Source organism: Papio anubis, chromosome 5, assembly GCF_008728515.1.
Source record: "Papio anubis isolate 15944 chromosome 5, Panubis1.0, whole genome shotgun sequence".
Classification (NCBI taxonomy): Eukaryota; Metazoa; Chordata; class Mammalia; order Primates; family Cercopithecidae; genus Papio; species Papio anubis.
Window position 1 is genome coordinate 49,800,069 of NC_044980.1, and position 14,702 is coordinate 49,814,770.

General features: G+C 36.7%; 1 protein-coding gene across 3 annotated transcripts in view; it reads right to left on the reverse strand.

The window, feature by feature from the left end:
* Positions 1–14,702, reverse strand: part of DHX29 (DExH-box helicase 29) — a 53,582-nt gene that overhangs the window by 4,550 nt on the left and 34,330 nt on the right. For 2 of the 3 annotated variants that reach the window (XM_003899676.5, XM_009208416.4), the window contains 9 exons: positions 13,462–13,546; positions 12,228–12,316; positions 10,713–10,841; positions 10,547–10,622; positions 9,552–9,776; positions 7,567–7,703; positions 7,017–7,110; positions 2,098–2,400; positions 838–969 (listed from right to left, as the gene is read on the reverse strand). In XM_003899676.5, coding sequence (XP_003899725.2) covers positions 838–969; positions 2,098–2,400; positions 7,017–7,110; positions 7,567–7,703; positions 9,552–9,776; positions 10,547–10,622; positions 10,713–10,841; positions 12,228–12,316; positions 13,462–13,546 — 1,270 coding nt within the window. Of the gene's footprint in view, positions 1–837; positions 970–2,017; positions 2,401–7,016; positions 7,111–7,566; positions 7,704–9,551; positions 9,777–10,546; positions 10,623–10,712; positions 10,842–12,227; positions 12,317–13,461; positions 13,547–14,702 lie in introns of all 3 variants that reach the window. The other variant, XR_002522548.2, reaches the window with a different exon arrangement.

Below are 14,702 nucleotides of genomic sequence, written 5' to 3' on the forward strand. Positions count from 1 at the left end.
GGAAATTTTTTTATACAGCTTTATTGAGATATAACTTACCCTAAAAATTCACTCATTTTCACTAATTTCAATAGCTTTCAGTAAATTAATAGAGTTGTGCAACCATCACAATCCAGTTATAAAACATTTTCACCACCCCAATTTCTTTGCACAAAGTGCATATAATTGTACAGCTGCACTTAAAATTCACCTCTCCAGTCCTAGACAAACGGCTGTCATAGAATAACCTAACAATGTAACAGGTTTGTTTAGTTTAAGCTGGTCAATCTTGATGGGAGTACAGAGAAACAGATAAACTTATTGTTAGAAATAAGCATAGGTTGGTCTGATTTTTCCAGAGAATTCAACAGTATGAAATAAACTATAAATCTGTTTGATCTTTTTATTCCTTTTTATTCCACAATGTAGTGGAATGAGAATAAATTTGGGAATCAAATAGTCCTAGATTTGACTCTTGCTCTTTCAGTAATAATCCATGTAAATCTTGGGAAAATTATTTAATTTCTCACTGTGTTTAAGTGTCTCTATCTATATAAAAGAAACTATAGAAATTACCTAACAAGGCTGTTAGGCTATTAATTTGGGAAAATCCATATAAAGTTAACTATTGAAGTACCCAACATAGAAAGCTAGGATTGTTATTAATAATAAATATAATTTGTTATACCAATATAATTTGATTTTCAAAACCACAGAGGCAAGATAAAATAAGCAATTCTACTTAACTCATATTATAAGAAGACATTATGCAGACTCCAATAAAATTTAAAAAATGTACCTCAATGGTACTGAAGTTGAACATTTTTAATAATCAATAAAATCAGTTGTACTATGTACCTGAAAATAGATCCAGCCATCAATAGAAAGAAGACGTTCTCGGTGTTGAACTTCTATATCACCACCAAAAAGTAAAACTGGAAAAGGGGTTATTAGGGTAGTTTCTCTCAAATACACTCTGGCATACCTTATCTACATGGGAAAAAGGAGGGGAAATAATTTCAAAATATAAAAATAGAAGGAAGTCATTTATCTTTTTCAAGTAAGCATTTTTCTACAATTTATTATTCTACATTTTAAGCCAAGAGTATCTGTAAAGCTACATTTTCATTATGTGCATAATTTATCAATTTTATAGTAATTACTATTACCACCTGTGCATTTATACTATAAAAAGGCATTGTAAATATTATTGCTAAGGCTGAGTTAGACGTTGAACATAAAGGAAACTAGGTACAAGCAATTTTATAATGCTAATGATATTAAATAATTAATGTTAAAATGATGATTAACTTTCAGTTTCTGGTTTCTAGACCAATATTCAGCTATGGGCGTCAATCAGTAATTTCTCATGTTTTACATTTAAGTTTGATAAATGTTGAGAGTTATTCAAGCCAGTGCTTGAAATTATGGATCTTTGTTATTTTAAAGGTCAAGAAACAAAACGGAGGCACTCTTTGTAAAGGGAGAAGAATTATGTTTCAATTTTTTATGTTCTCTTTTCTTCTCATACTGCCTTAAAAATGTATAAATGAGACAGGTAACAAAAACCCAAAATATGAAGAGAAAATGCCATCTTAACCTTCACCATATGTTAAAAAATAAGAAAATGGAGTGGTCATGCAGCTCCAATTTAAAAGGTTGTTTTTGTTGTAATCTATAAATATTTGTTATTAAATTATCTTAGATGATACTTGACCGAAACTTGCAAATCATCCACAGTTCTACTACACCATTCAATATTCCCCTTATTTGGAAACAGCACATACAACTTGTCTTTTATCCCCTTCTGAGACAGCACCTTTTAATGAAATACTCAGGAGATTGACACATTATCAACCAACATCAATTTGCTATTACTGTCTTTATTCCAAGTAGAAAAGATGATGGGCAGAGTAGAAACCTTACTAATTTTTTTTTGAAGAGAAAATAAGCATTCTTTTGTTTGAAAAGCTATGTGCATCTTGATTTCAAATATTAACAAAAATGAATAGCTCAATTTGAGAACCAAATAAAATACCTGTTAGGGCATCCTAACTTGTTATGAATGACTTGTAGAATAATGCTCTGAATACTGGAATTTAGGAATGAGTACTTCACCTTCTCCTGGTATAAGAGCCATCCATGAGTTTGCAAATCTCTATTTACTGAGGATGGGTGTACTTGTGCTTTGCCTTGGGCCGTCTCCACAATGCAAGCCAATTTTTCTGTAACATCCACTGACTTTGTATAGATTATCTTCCCCACATTGTCATACAGTCCAGCCACCAGTACAGCTTTAAGAAGGGCAATTTCTTGGAATGAGAGGGTCTGTGAGGCTCTGTTTCCTTCCCAGCTGGTAGAAGTTGTGGAAGATGAAAATCCTGCTGCCTTAACCAACTTTATTAACTCCTGCTTTACATCCTAGATTGGTTTATGTTAAAAACAGAAATAATCAAATTGATTAGAGAAATTTCCAAATAACATTGTAATTTATATTACTGCTTCCTATAAAAATTGACAGGATGCTAATGATTATTTAGCTAACTATAGCCCAAATTACCTTAAGGAAGAAAAAAAGATACTGGAAAGTCAACTAGAAACAGCTATTCTCTTCACCCTAAGACTTTAGATGTCTCAAAACATAAAAATGTATAAAATTTGAGAGCAAGAAAAATGTGTCTAAACACATTTTCATTCGCTACATTTACTTCCATAGTAGCTCTCCTTTTTCTCTGGAGATTTTTACTTAATGAGGATGGTCAGCATTGAGAAAGAACTGACAGAAATCTTGATTCTAGATTGCAAGTACTTCTTCATTTGTTTCCGGAAATCTATCTTAATTTCTCAAAGAACTTTGAAAAAGTTTATTAATGGCAACTTCATTTAATCTAAAATTGTTGCCTAAAATATTTTTCTACCTTTAATATGTGCTGATCAGCAAAACTAGCACAGGAAGGATGGGCAGTTTTTCAAAGTACACAGGATACAAGCAATTAAAAGGTGATGTTTACCTTTAGGATATCCTTTATGTTTTAAGTTTGGGGCTTAAGGGACTTTAATTCTTGGGGAGAAAAGACCAAACAGACAGCTGCCATAACACCACAGGGTTAGTGAAGACATCTAAAACTTTGTAGTCCCAGGGAGGTGAAGAAAAGGCTCACAGAAGAAAGGGGATGGAAAGCAATTTGAAGGTCGGGAGAAGTAGAGAGGAGATAAAGGAAAAGGGGCTAAATTGAAGAAATAGCCCCCTCTGGGCTAACTGATTGGGATTTCTACGTGTTCCCAGTCAGGGGGCCAGAGGGGGCTATTTCTTCAATTTAGCTCTTCATGTGCTTCATGTGCTTCGAGAAGGACAAAGTTCATTCCACTTAGAGAAGTCTCTGCTGTCATCCTAGCAGTTTTTTTTTTTTTTTAATCACAAAAAATAGTGTGTCAAATATGGGAAAAAACCTTTACTTTTTAAAATATGAGTATAGAATAGGGGGATTATGTGAGAGATACATTATTGTCTGAATACTTTTATAGCATATCTGGGCCAAGCGAGGTGGCTCACACCTGTAATCCTTCCTAGCACTTTGGAAGACTGAGATGGGAGGATCGCTTGAGACCAGGAATTCAAAACCAGCCTGGTCAACACAGCAAGACCCCATCTATTTAAAAAAAACAAAAACAAAAACAAAAACTTTTATAGCCTATCTGTATTAAACATTATTTCCTTTTACATACGTATCAATAAAAATAAAAAGACAGTATTTGTGGGGGAGCCCTGCTTTTCACATTCACCTGTCTTTACATTTTGACTACACTTCTACTCTCTCTCCTCCCAGAAATAAATTTGTTCCTGAATAGCAACCTAATAGGCTAAACCATCGGTTTCCCTTCCTAAGAACAGACTGATAAAGTTGATCACAACCAGTCACTAAGTATGATGCTTTGAATGCCTTTTCATAACTAGCCATCCCAGGCTGTAGCTAAATAGCTGGCCAATATTTAGGGACATATAATAGAATTTCACGAAGAGGAATCAGGGCTCTTTGGAAACACGACTGATTCCAAGCCTGGAGCGTAAAATACACTAGAGAAGCTTTCCATACCAAAAGCAAGGGAGCCATCAAAGATTGCTAAGATTATATGAAAAGGACTCAGCAGCCAACCCAAAGGGGCTCTCACTTCCTAAAGAGGGGACAATTTGAGTATTAAAAAATTAACTGTAGAGAACTGAAACACATCAAATATATTTAAATCAATAAGTTTGTAACAATTTTTAAAAAAAACAAGATTCACTGATTACTTGTGGAGATGCTTAGGAATCAACTCATTATGAAAACTGCTAGGTAAAAGGAAACAAGCATTTATCCTAATTTTCTTGTATAAACTGTACCTCAGGGTATTCAAATACTAATAAGGAAAAAGTAGTTCTTTATGAAATAATTCTAGCTAACAAGTAGAACTATAATACCATCATTTGCATCCCTAATGAAACAATAGGTCTGAGTGTTATCAATGGCTTCTAAAAGCATTGCATGAAAAGCCAGTGGGGAATTTTGTAATGGATGAATCTAGCTGGCTCCATTGATATATCTTAATGTTACAAAAAGGGAGATGACTCCGAAAAAAAAGAAAAAAGAAAAAAAAAAAAAGATGAACTTGAATTGGATTAAATTCTCTCGATATAACACCCATTTATAGGAAATACAGGACACAGAAGAATATGTTAAATAATACCACAAGGATATAATCAGCCTTATCCAGACCCTAATGAAACAATAGGTCTGAGTCTTATCAATGGCTGCTAAAAGCCTTACATGAAAAGCCAGTGGGGAATTTTGTAATGGATGAATCTAGCTGGCCCCATTGATATATCTTAATGTTACCAAAAAGGAGATGGCTCCGAAAAAAAGAAAAAAGAAAAAAAAACAAAGATGAACCTGAATTGGATTAAACTCTCAACACCCATTTATAGGAAATACAGGACACAGAAGAATATGTTAAATAATACCACAAGGATACAATCAGCCATATCCAGAATGCAGGAAACTCTACAGGACAATGTATCTGATTTCTTCAAAAAATAAATGGCAAATAGGAAAAAACTGAGAAAGGGGTGACGATAGGTTAAGAGACTTTATTAAAAAACATACCAACCAAATTTAAAGTGTGGGCCTTGTTTGGATCATCCTTTGAACTAGCTGTAAAAAAAAGCCAGTAATGAGGTAACTGAGGATATTTAAACACTGTCTGTATATCTGATGGTATTAAGGAATTGGGTATTTTTAGGTGTGATAATGTTTAAAAAAAATCTGATACCTTGGATATGCTTCAAAATCTAGAGGGCAGATAGTAGAATAAAAGGAGTACAAGTATGTTGACCACAGGTTGATAATTATGAAAGTGGGAAATGGGTATATGAAAGTTCATTATGTCCATACAATTTGATGTATGTTTGAAATTTTCCATAATTAAAGAAAAATAACCACATTTCAGAGTTGAGAAGAAATATAGATTAATCTCCTTTCAACTTGCGTGTGTTTTTTTTCCTTTTCTTTTTTTTGAGACGGAGTCTCGCTCTGCCGCCCAGATTGGAGTGCAGTGGCACGATCTCGGCTCATTGCAACCTCTGCCTCCTGGGTGCAAGCAATTCTCTGCCTCAGCCTCCCAAGTATCTGGGATTACAGGCGCCCACAAGCACACCTGGCTAAATTTTTGTATTTGTAATAGAGATGGGGTTTCACCATCTTGGCCAGGCTGGTCTTGAACTCCTGACCTCATGATCCACCCCCCCTCGGCCTCCCAAAGTGCTGGATTACAGGCATGAGCCACTATGCCCAGTCCTTGTGTTTTTTGTTTTTGTTTTTCAGACAGAGTTTTGCTCTTGTTGCCCAGGCTGGAGTGCAATGGTGCGATCTTGGATCACTGCAACCTCCATCTCCTTGGTTCAAGTGATTCTTGTGCCTCAGCCTCCCGAGTACTGGGATTACAGGCATGTGCCACCACACCTGGCTAATTTTGTATTTTTAGTAGAGACAGGGTTACTCCATGCTGGTCAGGCTGGTTTTGAACTCCCAATCTCAGGTGATTCACCCACCTCCACCTCCCAAAGTGCTGGGATTACAGGTGTGAGCTACCACGCCCAGCTTTTTTTTTTTTTTTTTAAGTGAAAAACTGAGACTTCTAATTCCCAAGATAGTGTTTATGAAATCGTGTTGCATCTTTTCTTTTCTTTTTTAAAAGAGATAGGGTCTCACTCTGTTACTCAGGGTACAGTGGTACAATTGTAACTCACTGCAACCTTGAACTCCTGGGCTCAAGCAATCCTCCCACCTCAGCCTCCTGAGTAGCTGGGACTACAGGCATGTGCTACCATGCCCATTTCATTTTTTTATTTTTGGTAGAGACACATTCTCACTATGTTGCTCAGGCTGGTCTCAAACTCCTGGCCTGAAGCCATCTTCCTGCTTCAGCCTCCCAAAGCACTGGGATTACAGGCATGAGCCAGCCTTTTTGATCATTTCTTGAACATACTATGATTATTATTATTATTTTTTTTTGAGACAGAATCTCACTCTGTCACCCAGGCTAGAGTGCAGTGGTGTGATCTGGGCTCACTGCAAGCTCCGCCTCCCGGTTCATCCCATTCTCCTGCCTCAGCCTCCTGAGTAGCTGGGACTACAGGCGCCAATTTTTTTTTTTTTTTTGTAATTTTAGTAGAGACGGGGTTTCACCGTGTTAGCCAGGATGGTCTCAATCTCCTGACCTCGTGATATGCCTGCCTCGGCCTCCCAAAGTGCTGGGATTACAGGTGTGAGCCACTGCGCCCAGCCATACTATGATTATTAAATACTATTTTAAATCACTGTGTAATACATACAAGTTACTTGCTGGAAGAAAGAAGTCAAGTACAATCACACATGTACTAATTCAACAAATGTTTTATTAAGCCCTTACTATGTGACAAGTATTTTCCTAGGCATTCTTTTTTCCAAAATAAACTTATAGTTACCCATGACTCTGAGTGAGAGATCCATATTAAGAATTACCTCTAGGGTTAACAGTGATGTTCTATTGAGAAAGTTCCTCCGGCAATATGTGATTTCAGAACGATAACCTCCTTCTTGTCGTGCTTTCTTCCATCTAGATAAATAAAATGTCGATTAATGAATAAAGGTCACCATGTTCTCTTTCCAAACTGTTTTTCAGAGCTAATAACCAAAGTAAGATTTAATTAAATTATAATTTAAAAAGGGGAGGGATCTTGCTTGTAGCAGCTACCAATTGTATATAAGAATATTAACTTATTAACAGATATGTTAACAATATTAACAGATATTTTCTGTTTATGTTTAACAGTAAATTATTAAGTTACTTTAAATGAGTTAATATACATATAATACCAAATATATTATTCTTAAGTTTTAAGAAGGATTATAAAACACATGACTCTCTAACATAATTATACCTTGACAGATGAAATAACTAAAAATAAATTTAAACCTCAGATGTACAATTTTAATGAGTCAAAGGTAATTTTTTTTAAGTAAATAACCTCACGTAATTGGCTTATTGATAACGGCCAGATTATGTTTTTACCCTAGATAAGCATTGTAGATTGTCAGGTGGTCTGAATCCGCCATGGCCAAAGCTGATTTTGCAAGATCTGCTTCATCTTTTCGACCAATTGGTGTGGTAAAAGGAGACTTCTCTGTCATAACTGCAGCTAGTGTTGCCTATCCATAAATGACAAAACAATTTATCATTAAAGAACTATACAGTGAAAGTTAACTTATAAAAGAAAGCAAATCATAAAACAATCACCCTTTAAGTTGCCTGTTTATTTTCAATACTTTTATTATGTTCTACTATAGCTAATTTTTATTTTCATTTTAAAGTTATTTTTTGTTCCATTTTAAGGAATTTCAAAAATACATCCCTTTACTTTTATACCCTTTCTGTGAGGTAAGGAGGCAATTATCACCACAATCAGAGGAAAAAAACTGAACATTTATATAAATGATTTACAGTCTGTCATACAGTTAGAGGCAATCTGGGAATCCTAACTCAGTTATCTTGTCTCCAAGACTGCCAAATTTCCACTCTTAGTCTGCCATGATCTTTAAAAATAATTTGGACATAACAATCCATTTGTTGTTGTAGGTTTTCAGATAAACTATCATGGAAGAGGTTATTTTGTGAACTTCACAAAATTCTGGTGAATATCTATTTCGAATACTAAACAGAGAGAGACTACAGTAATAAGTCACATTTTCTTCATTTTGTTTTTATTTCTGGATTTTTTTACAGACAGGGTCTTGTTCTGTTACCCAGCCTGGGGTGCAGTGGCCCAATCACAGCTCACTGCCCCCTCCTACTCCGGGGCTCTAGCAATCCTCCCACCTCAGCCTCCTGACTAGCTGGGTCTACAGGGGTACACCACCATGCCTGGCCAATTTTTTTAATCTTAATTTTTTTTGCAGAATCAGGGTCTCACTATGTTGCCCAGGCTTCCATTCTGTTTTTAAATAGCCTTTATTGGTAATCCCAGAAAGGGCCATAGCTTGATAAAGTTGGAAAGTTGGAATGGCACAGTAAGCATATGCGTCCAGAGACTCAGACAGATTTGAATTTGTTAATTCTGAGATAATTTGAGAAAAGAGAACTCTGCTAATTACTGGCTCAAAGAGAGAGCCCAAAAAAGGAAAGAAAAATAGTTTTTAATTTTACCTTTCAGTCGCTAGTGTTCAAAGCTTCCTAAGAATCATCCACTACATATTCCATTAAATATTTCAAGCAGGTTGAAAACAAAAGTTTAGACAAGTCAAAATCACTCACAAAATAGTACCTACAGTACACTTAAGTAAATGGATGAACAGATTTTCAAGTATATAAATATAAAAACTTAAATATTATATTAAAATATTCTTATATTAATATAAACCTGGCCAACATGATGAAACCCCATCTCTACTAAAAATACAAAAATTAGCCAGGTGTGGTGGCACGTGCCTGTAATCCCAGCTACTTGGGAGGCTGAGGCATGAATTGCTTGAACCCCAGAGGCGGAGATTGCAGTCAGCCTAGATTGCACCACTGCTCTCCAGCCTGGGCGACAGTGCCAGACCCTGTCTCAAAAAAAAAAAAAAAAATTCTTATCAGCATTCAGGCCCTCTCGGTTTTATTGTTAGTACAGACATTCTATTTAGTTAAAACCCTCACCGGGCGCCGTGGCTCAAGCCTGCACCCCAGCACTTTGGGGAGGCCGAGACGGGCAGATCACCAGCGTCAGAGACCAGACCAACCGGCTAACATGGTGAAACCCCTCAGTCTCTACTAAAATACAAAAAACTAGCTGGGTGAAGGGAAGGGCTTGCAGTCCCAGCTACCGGGAGGCTGAGCCAGGAGAATGGCTAACCCGGGAGGCGGAGCCAGTGAGCTGAGATCTGGCCACTGCACTCCAGCCTGGTGACAGAGCCAGACCCGGCCTCCAAAAAATTTTTAATTAACAATTGTTTCCAAACTTGTAATTTCCTGGTCAAAGGATATTTAAAGTGAAGAAGCAGCAGCACTGTTTGACTTACCACTGGGTCAAGGCAGCCAAATATGGCACCAAAAATAAGCATCTTGCCAATCTTGACATTCACAGGTAAAGCTGCAAGGTGTTGGCCCAACGGAGTCAGTTTAGGGTCATTTAATTCACAAGCTCCAATTTTTCGGAGTAAATTCATTGCATTGCTGATCACTTGGAGCTGAGGAGGATCTAAGGCTTTGGAGAGGAAATCTTCAGGAGAACCAAGATTACATTTCTGCAGATTAAAAAAGTAATAAAATTGGTATGAAATCAAAGAATTAACACTACCCAATGAGATGGTACTGGAACTAAATTTGACTTCAGTAAAATTTTGAGCAAAGAGGGTAAAATGTGTAAGTAGGGCTATCCTGTTACTTTTTTTTTATAATGGGGGCAGAGGAGTTGGGGGGAAGAGTATATAAGCGTTTGTGTGTGGGGGGGTGGGGAGGGAATAAGGATTAGATTTTCCACTCCACATTTTTAGTTTCTTAATTCCGGATTTTGATAGAGTCAAAAATCTAAGAATTGAAGGATATTATAGATCTTTCAGTCAAAGAAGACCTTTGTTTAGGTCAGGGTTTCTTGATCTCAGTACTACTGATATTTTGGGCTGGATAATTCTTTGTTTTAGGGAGCTGCCCTGTAAACTGTCAGATGTTTAGGAGCATCCCAGATCTCTACCTACTAGATACCATTTACCCTCCCTGTCCAATTATGACAACCAAAAATATCTCCTGACATTGCCCAATGTCCCCTGGTAGGCAACAGTGCCCCCAGTTGAGAACTACTAGTCTAGGTTATGAGGCTGATAATCTATAAAGTGTAAGTGTCTGGCAAAACCAAAACACAGTGGATTTACTTAGAATAAGATGGATAAGGGCATATATTAAATAAGAGTAAAAAAGTTGAAAATCTAAAGCAATATAAGGTAAGTTTAGGTGTTCATTTTTTTCTTTTCTAGAAAGGGGTGAAGGACAAAATTCATCTGAGTTCCCTTGAGATTACCATAATATGAAGGCATAATTCCTCCAAAGGTACACGTAAGATTTCAGGAATAGAATACTCCATAAAGCCTTCAAATCTGAAAAATAAAGAAATACTAAATACATATTATCAGAAATGTCACACAGTACTGGTTTATGTGTTTTACATTTCCAGTGCTATGCCATACCTTTCTCTTGTGTACATTCGGAAACAGAAGCCATCTCTGACCCGCCCAGCTCTTCCCTGGCGCTGCAAAGCACTGGCTTTACTGACAAACGTCTCGACCAAAGAACTCATCTGACTGCTTTCATGGTACCTGAAGAAATGTTTTAGGAGAGAATATGCAGATAATTGACTTAAGTCAAAATTGGAAAAAGCTGGATTTGACTGTTACAACTAAGTTAAATATAAGCTTAAAAAGTCCATTATTTGGACCAATAATTCTCAAATTATGCTTCATATTTAAATAATTTAGTAAACATTGCATACTAAATACACTACAAATTAAAAGTCTGGCAAAAGGAAAAAAACTTCTTTAACTTATCCCTTCTCATACTAACCTGATCATAGAATCTTTTTAAAATTTAGTAGAATATCTATTAATTAAGGAACGAGAATTCTTTGACATATTTTGAGAAGTGTTACTGTGAACATTACAATTCAACATACTGTTCACGATACAGTTAAACCCTGAAAACATTTTCTCTAGAGGTACAATTCAAAGAATCAAGAATCTACTTTTTATTGAATAGCGGTACTCTCTTGCAAATATTGCTATGGTTTCCTAAAACAGGGGATAGTGTATCTAGGTTACAGTAGACTACTAAAGGTGGTCTGTCCTATTTATGCAATATAAACATTATTTATACAGTAGTAATCTTTTTGTTGACGATTCAGTTACAGTAACCTATTAGGTTCCAGTTACTGAACTAGGCACTTTCAGTTATGAAATTTTCATTTTGACTGGGTGAGGTGGCTCACACCTGTAATACCAGCACTTTGGGAGGCCGAGGCGGGCAGACTGCCTGAGGTCAGGAGTTCAAGACCAGCCTGGCCAACATGGTGAAACCCTGTCTCTACTAAAAATACAAAAAAATTAGCCGAGTATGGTGGCATGCGCCTGTAATCCCAGCTACTCAGAAGGCAGAGATGGGAACTGCTTGAAACAGGGAGGTGGAGCCTGCAGTGAGATTGTGCCACTGCACTCCAGCCTGGGTGTCAGAGCAAGACTCCATCTCAAAAAATAAAATAAAATAAAAATTTTTCATTTTACTCATTTGCAAATGAGGAAACTGATGATTAGAGAGGTTATATGTTATGTTACTTACTCAAGGGATTTAAATTCAGCTCTTACTCCAAAAGCCATGTTTCTTTTCCAAATTACACAAAGAATGTTTTTTGTTAAACAATTTATTTTACAAATAAAAAATCTATAAAAATTTATGTTTTAAAAATTTTTCTCAGTACTTTTTAAAAGTCGCACTATACTGGCATTACTTATGGGAAAACCCATGACATGAAATTCTGACATTTACTTTCAGATATTTTAAAGTTTCTTACAGTTTCTCTAAGGCTTTTGCTTTGGACAGAACTAGGACATTTAGGATTTTCGCTATATAATTTTAGGATTTCTCCCAAGAATTCAAGAGCCTCAGCCTCTTTCCAGGTTAAAAATGTTTTGATTTGGGAAATTTAAACTTACTTATTTTCTTTTGTTCTTCCAGTATCAATTACAAATACAACATCTGGAATAGTGATACCCGTCTCTGCAATATTTGTTGCTAAAACAATCTGAAAAAAAACAAAAAGCTTAAAACATTTAGACTACTTTCATTAATATATCATTATTTATATTAGTTTGAGCTGATGAAATTTAAAAACTGAATTTCAATTTCAGTCACAAAAATTTACAATCTATTTGCTATTACTATGTAATTTTAATTTACTCTAGTTTTGTCAGCTTAGCTTACTAATTAGACTAAATCTAAAATACAGATTTTTTAGTCCAACAAAAATACCACTCCCCTAATTCTAGTCAATCATCTTAAAAACGACATAAGTAGGGCTGGGCGCAGTGCCTCACACCTGTAATCCCAGTACTTTGGGAGGCCAAGGCGGGAGGATCACCTGTGGTCAGGAGTTTGAGACCAGCCTGGCCAACCTGGCAAAACCCTGTCTCTACTAAAAATACAAAAATTAGCCAGGCTTGGTGGCAGGTGCCTGTAATCCCAGCTACTCAGGAGGCTGAGGCAGGAGAATCACTTGAACCCGGGAGGAGGAGGTTGCAGTGAGCTGAGATTGTGCCATTGCACTCCAGCCTGGGCAACAAGGCTGGAGTGTTGTTTTGAAACTCCGTCTCAAAACAAAAAAAACATAAGTAGAATGGGAAACTGGGTAGAGATTGAAGACAGCTGAGCACAGCCCTTCACTATTATTAGGGGAAAAAAAAATCACATTAATGAGAAGAACTAGGTTGTTGTACTGGCTCTGTTACTTATTAGCTTTGTGACCTACCTAATGGTTTATGTACAGGAAAAATCATCAGAGAGGATCTGCCTAGAGAACAACAAGAATACTCCCAGGATTTAAATATTCAGTCTCCTTTGTGATGCCTAATATCCAATCTCCTTTGTGATGCCTTCTCGGGAAAAAGTTGTGACTTTTTTCCCTCAACAGGCAACATCCATACCATATTTTTCAACTAGCACTCTCTCAATGAAGTCTTCTCCCTTAAACAGCACATAATGTAAACATACAAATGCTTGAATTGTAACATTGGGTTCACTTCTGATGATGGTAAGGCGCAGAACACCTGGAGTTGGCAGTGCACATCAAGCACTTAATGTTAACAACTGTCTTTGATGATAAAAAGTTATACTGCATTCATAAAATACTCTCAGGTGTATCACATATACATTTGCTGTACTAAATTTTACCTTCCTGACTCCTGGAGGAGGAAGTGTGAATGCTGCAGCTTGATCTTGGGTTGAAAGAATAGAATGCAGAGCTATCACTTTATATCTGAAAGTTAAAATCATAGTTCTTAGCAAGGGTTTCTCTTTAGAAGACACTGCAAAGAACAACAAAATTTATTTGCATATAGCAAGCAACTTTAAGATTTTTTACTATGAAAAAATTTAAACATACACAAGTGTTTACAGAATTGTACAATGAAACCTCATATACACGCATCACAGAGAATATAAACAAACTATGCAAACAGGATTAAATTTTTTTAATGTTCTTTCTAATGCTGAAGTGGCTTATATGGTTTATTACAGTAGTAATAAACTCTATTGAAACATATAGTAAACAGCTGATTAAATATATATGGCTGATAAACTGCAGTTTGGTTGGAGTTTTGCATGATTTAGCAGGTTGGCAGGAGTCACCATCTTACTTTTAAACCACAGGATTCCCTCTGCTTAATCTTCTTAAGAAAATGAAGCCTGGCCGAGTGCGGTGGCTCATGCCTGTAATCCCAGCACTTTGGGAGGCTGAGATGGGTGGATCATCTAAGGTCAGGAGTTTGAGACCAGCCTGGTCAACATGGTGAAACCCCATCTCTATTAAAAATATAAAAATTAGCTGGGCGTGGTAGCATGCACCTGTAGTCCCAGCTACTTGGGGAGGCTGAGGCAGGAGAATCACTTGAACCTGGAGGTAGAGGTTACAGTAAGCTGAGATGGTGCCACTGGACTCCAGCCTGGCCAACAGAGCAACACTCTGCCTTTAAAAAAAAAAAAAAAAAGAAGATGAAGGCTACAGGCAGTGGCTCACACCTGTAATCCCAGCACTTTGGTAGGCCAAGGTGAGAAGTTCGTTTGAGCCCAGGAGTTTGAGGCCAGCCTGGGCAACAGAGGGAGACCCTGTCTTTATGAAAAAAAAATGTTTAATTAGCTGGGCGTAGTGGTGCACGCCTGTGGTCCCAGCTGCTCAGGAGGCCGAGGTGGTAGGACTGCTTGAGCTCAGGAGTTTGAGGCTGAAGGTGCAATCACGCCACTACACTACAGCCTAGGCAACAGAGATAGAATCTGTCTCAAAAATAAAATAAAATGGAACAAATGCAGAATATAGTACCTAAAAAATTTTTAGTAGATAACATGTTAAAATGGAAATGTTTAAACAAAAAAATCTTACTTCCCCATGGGCAATTTTAACCTTTGGTGAAAAAACT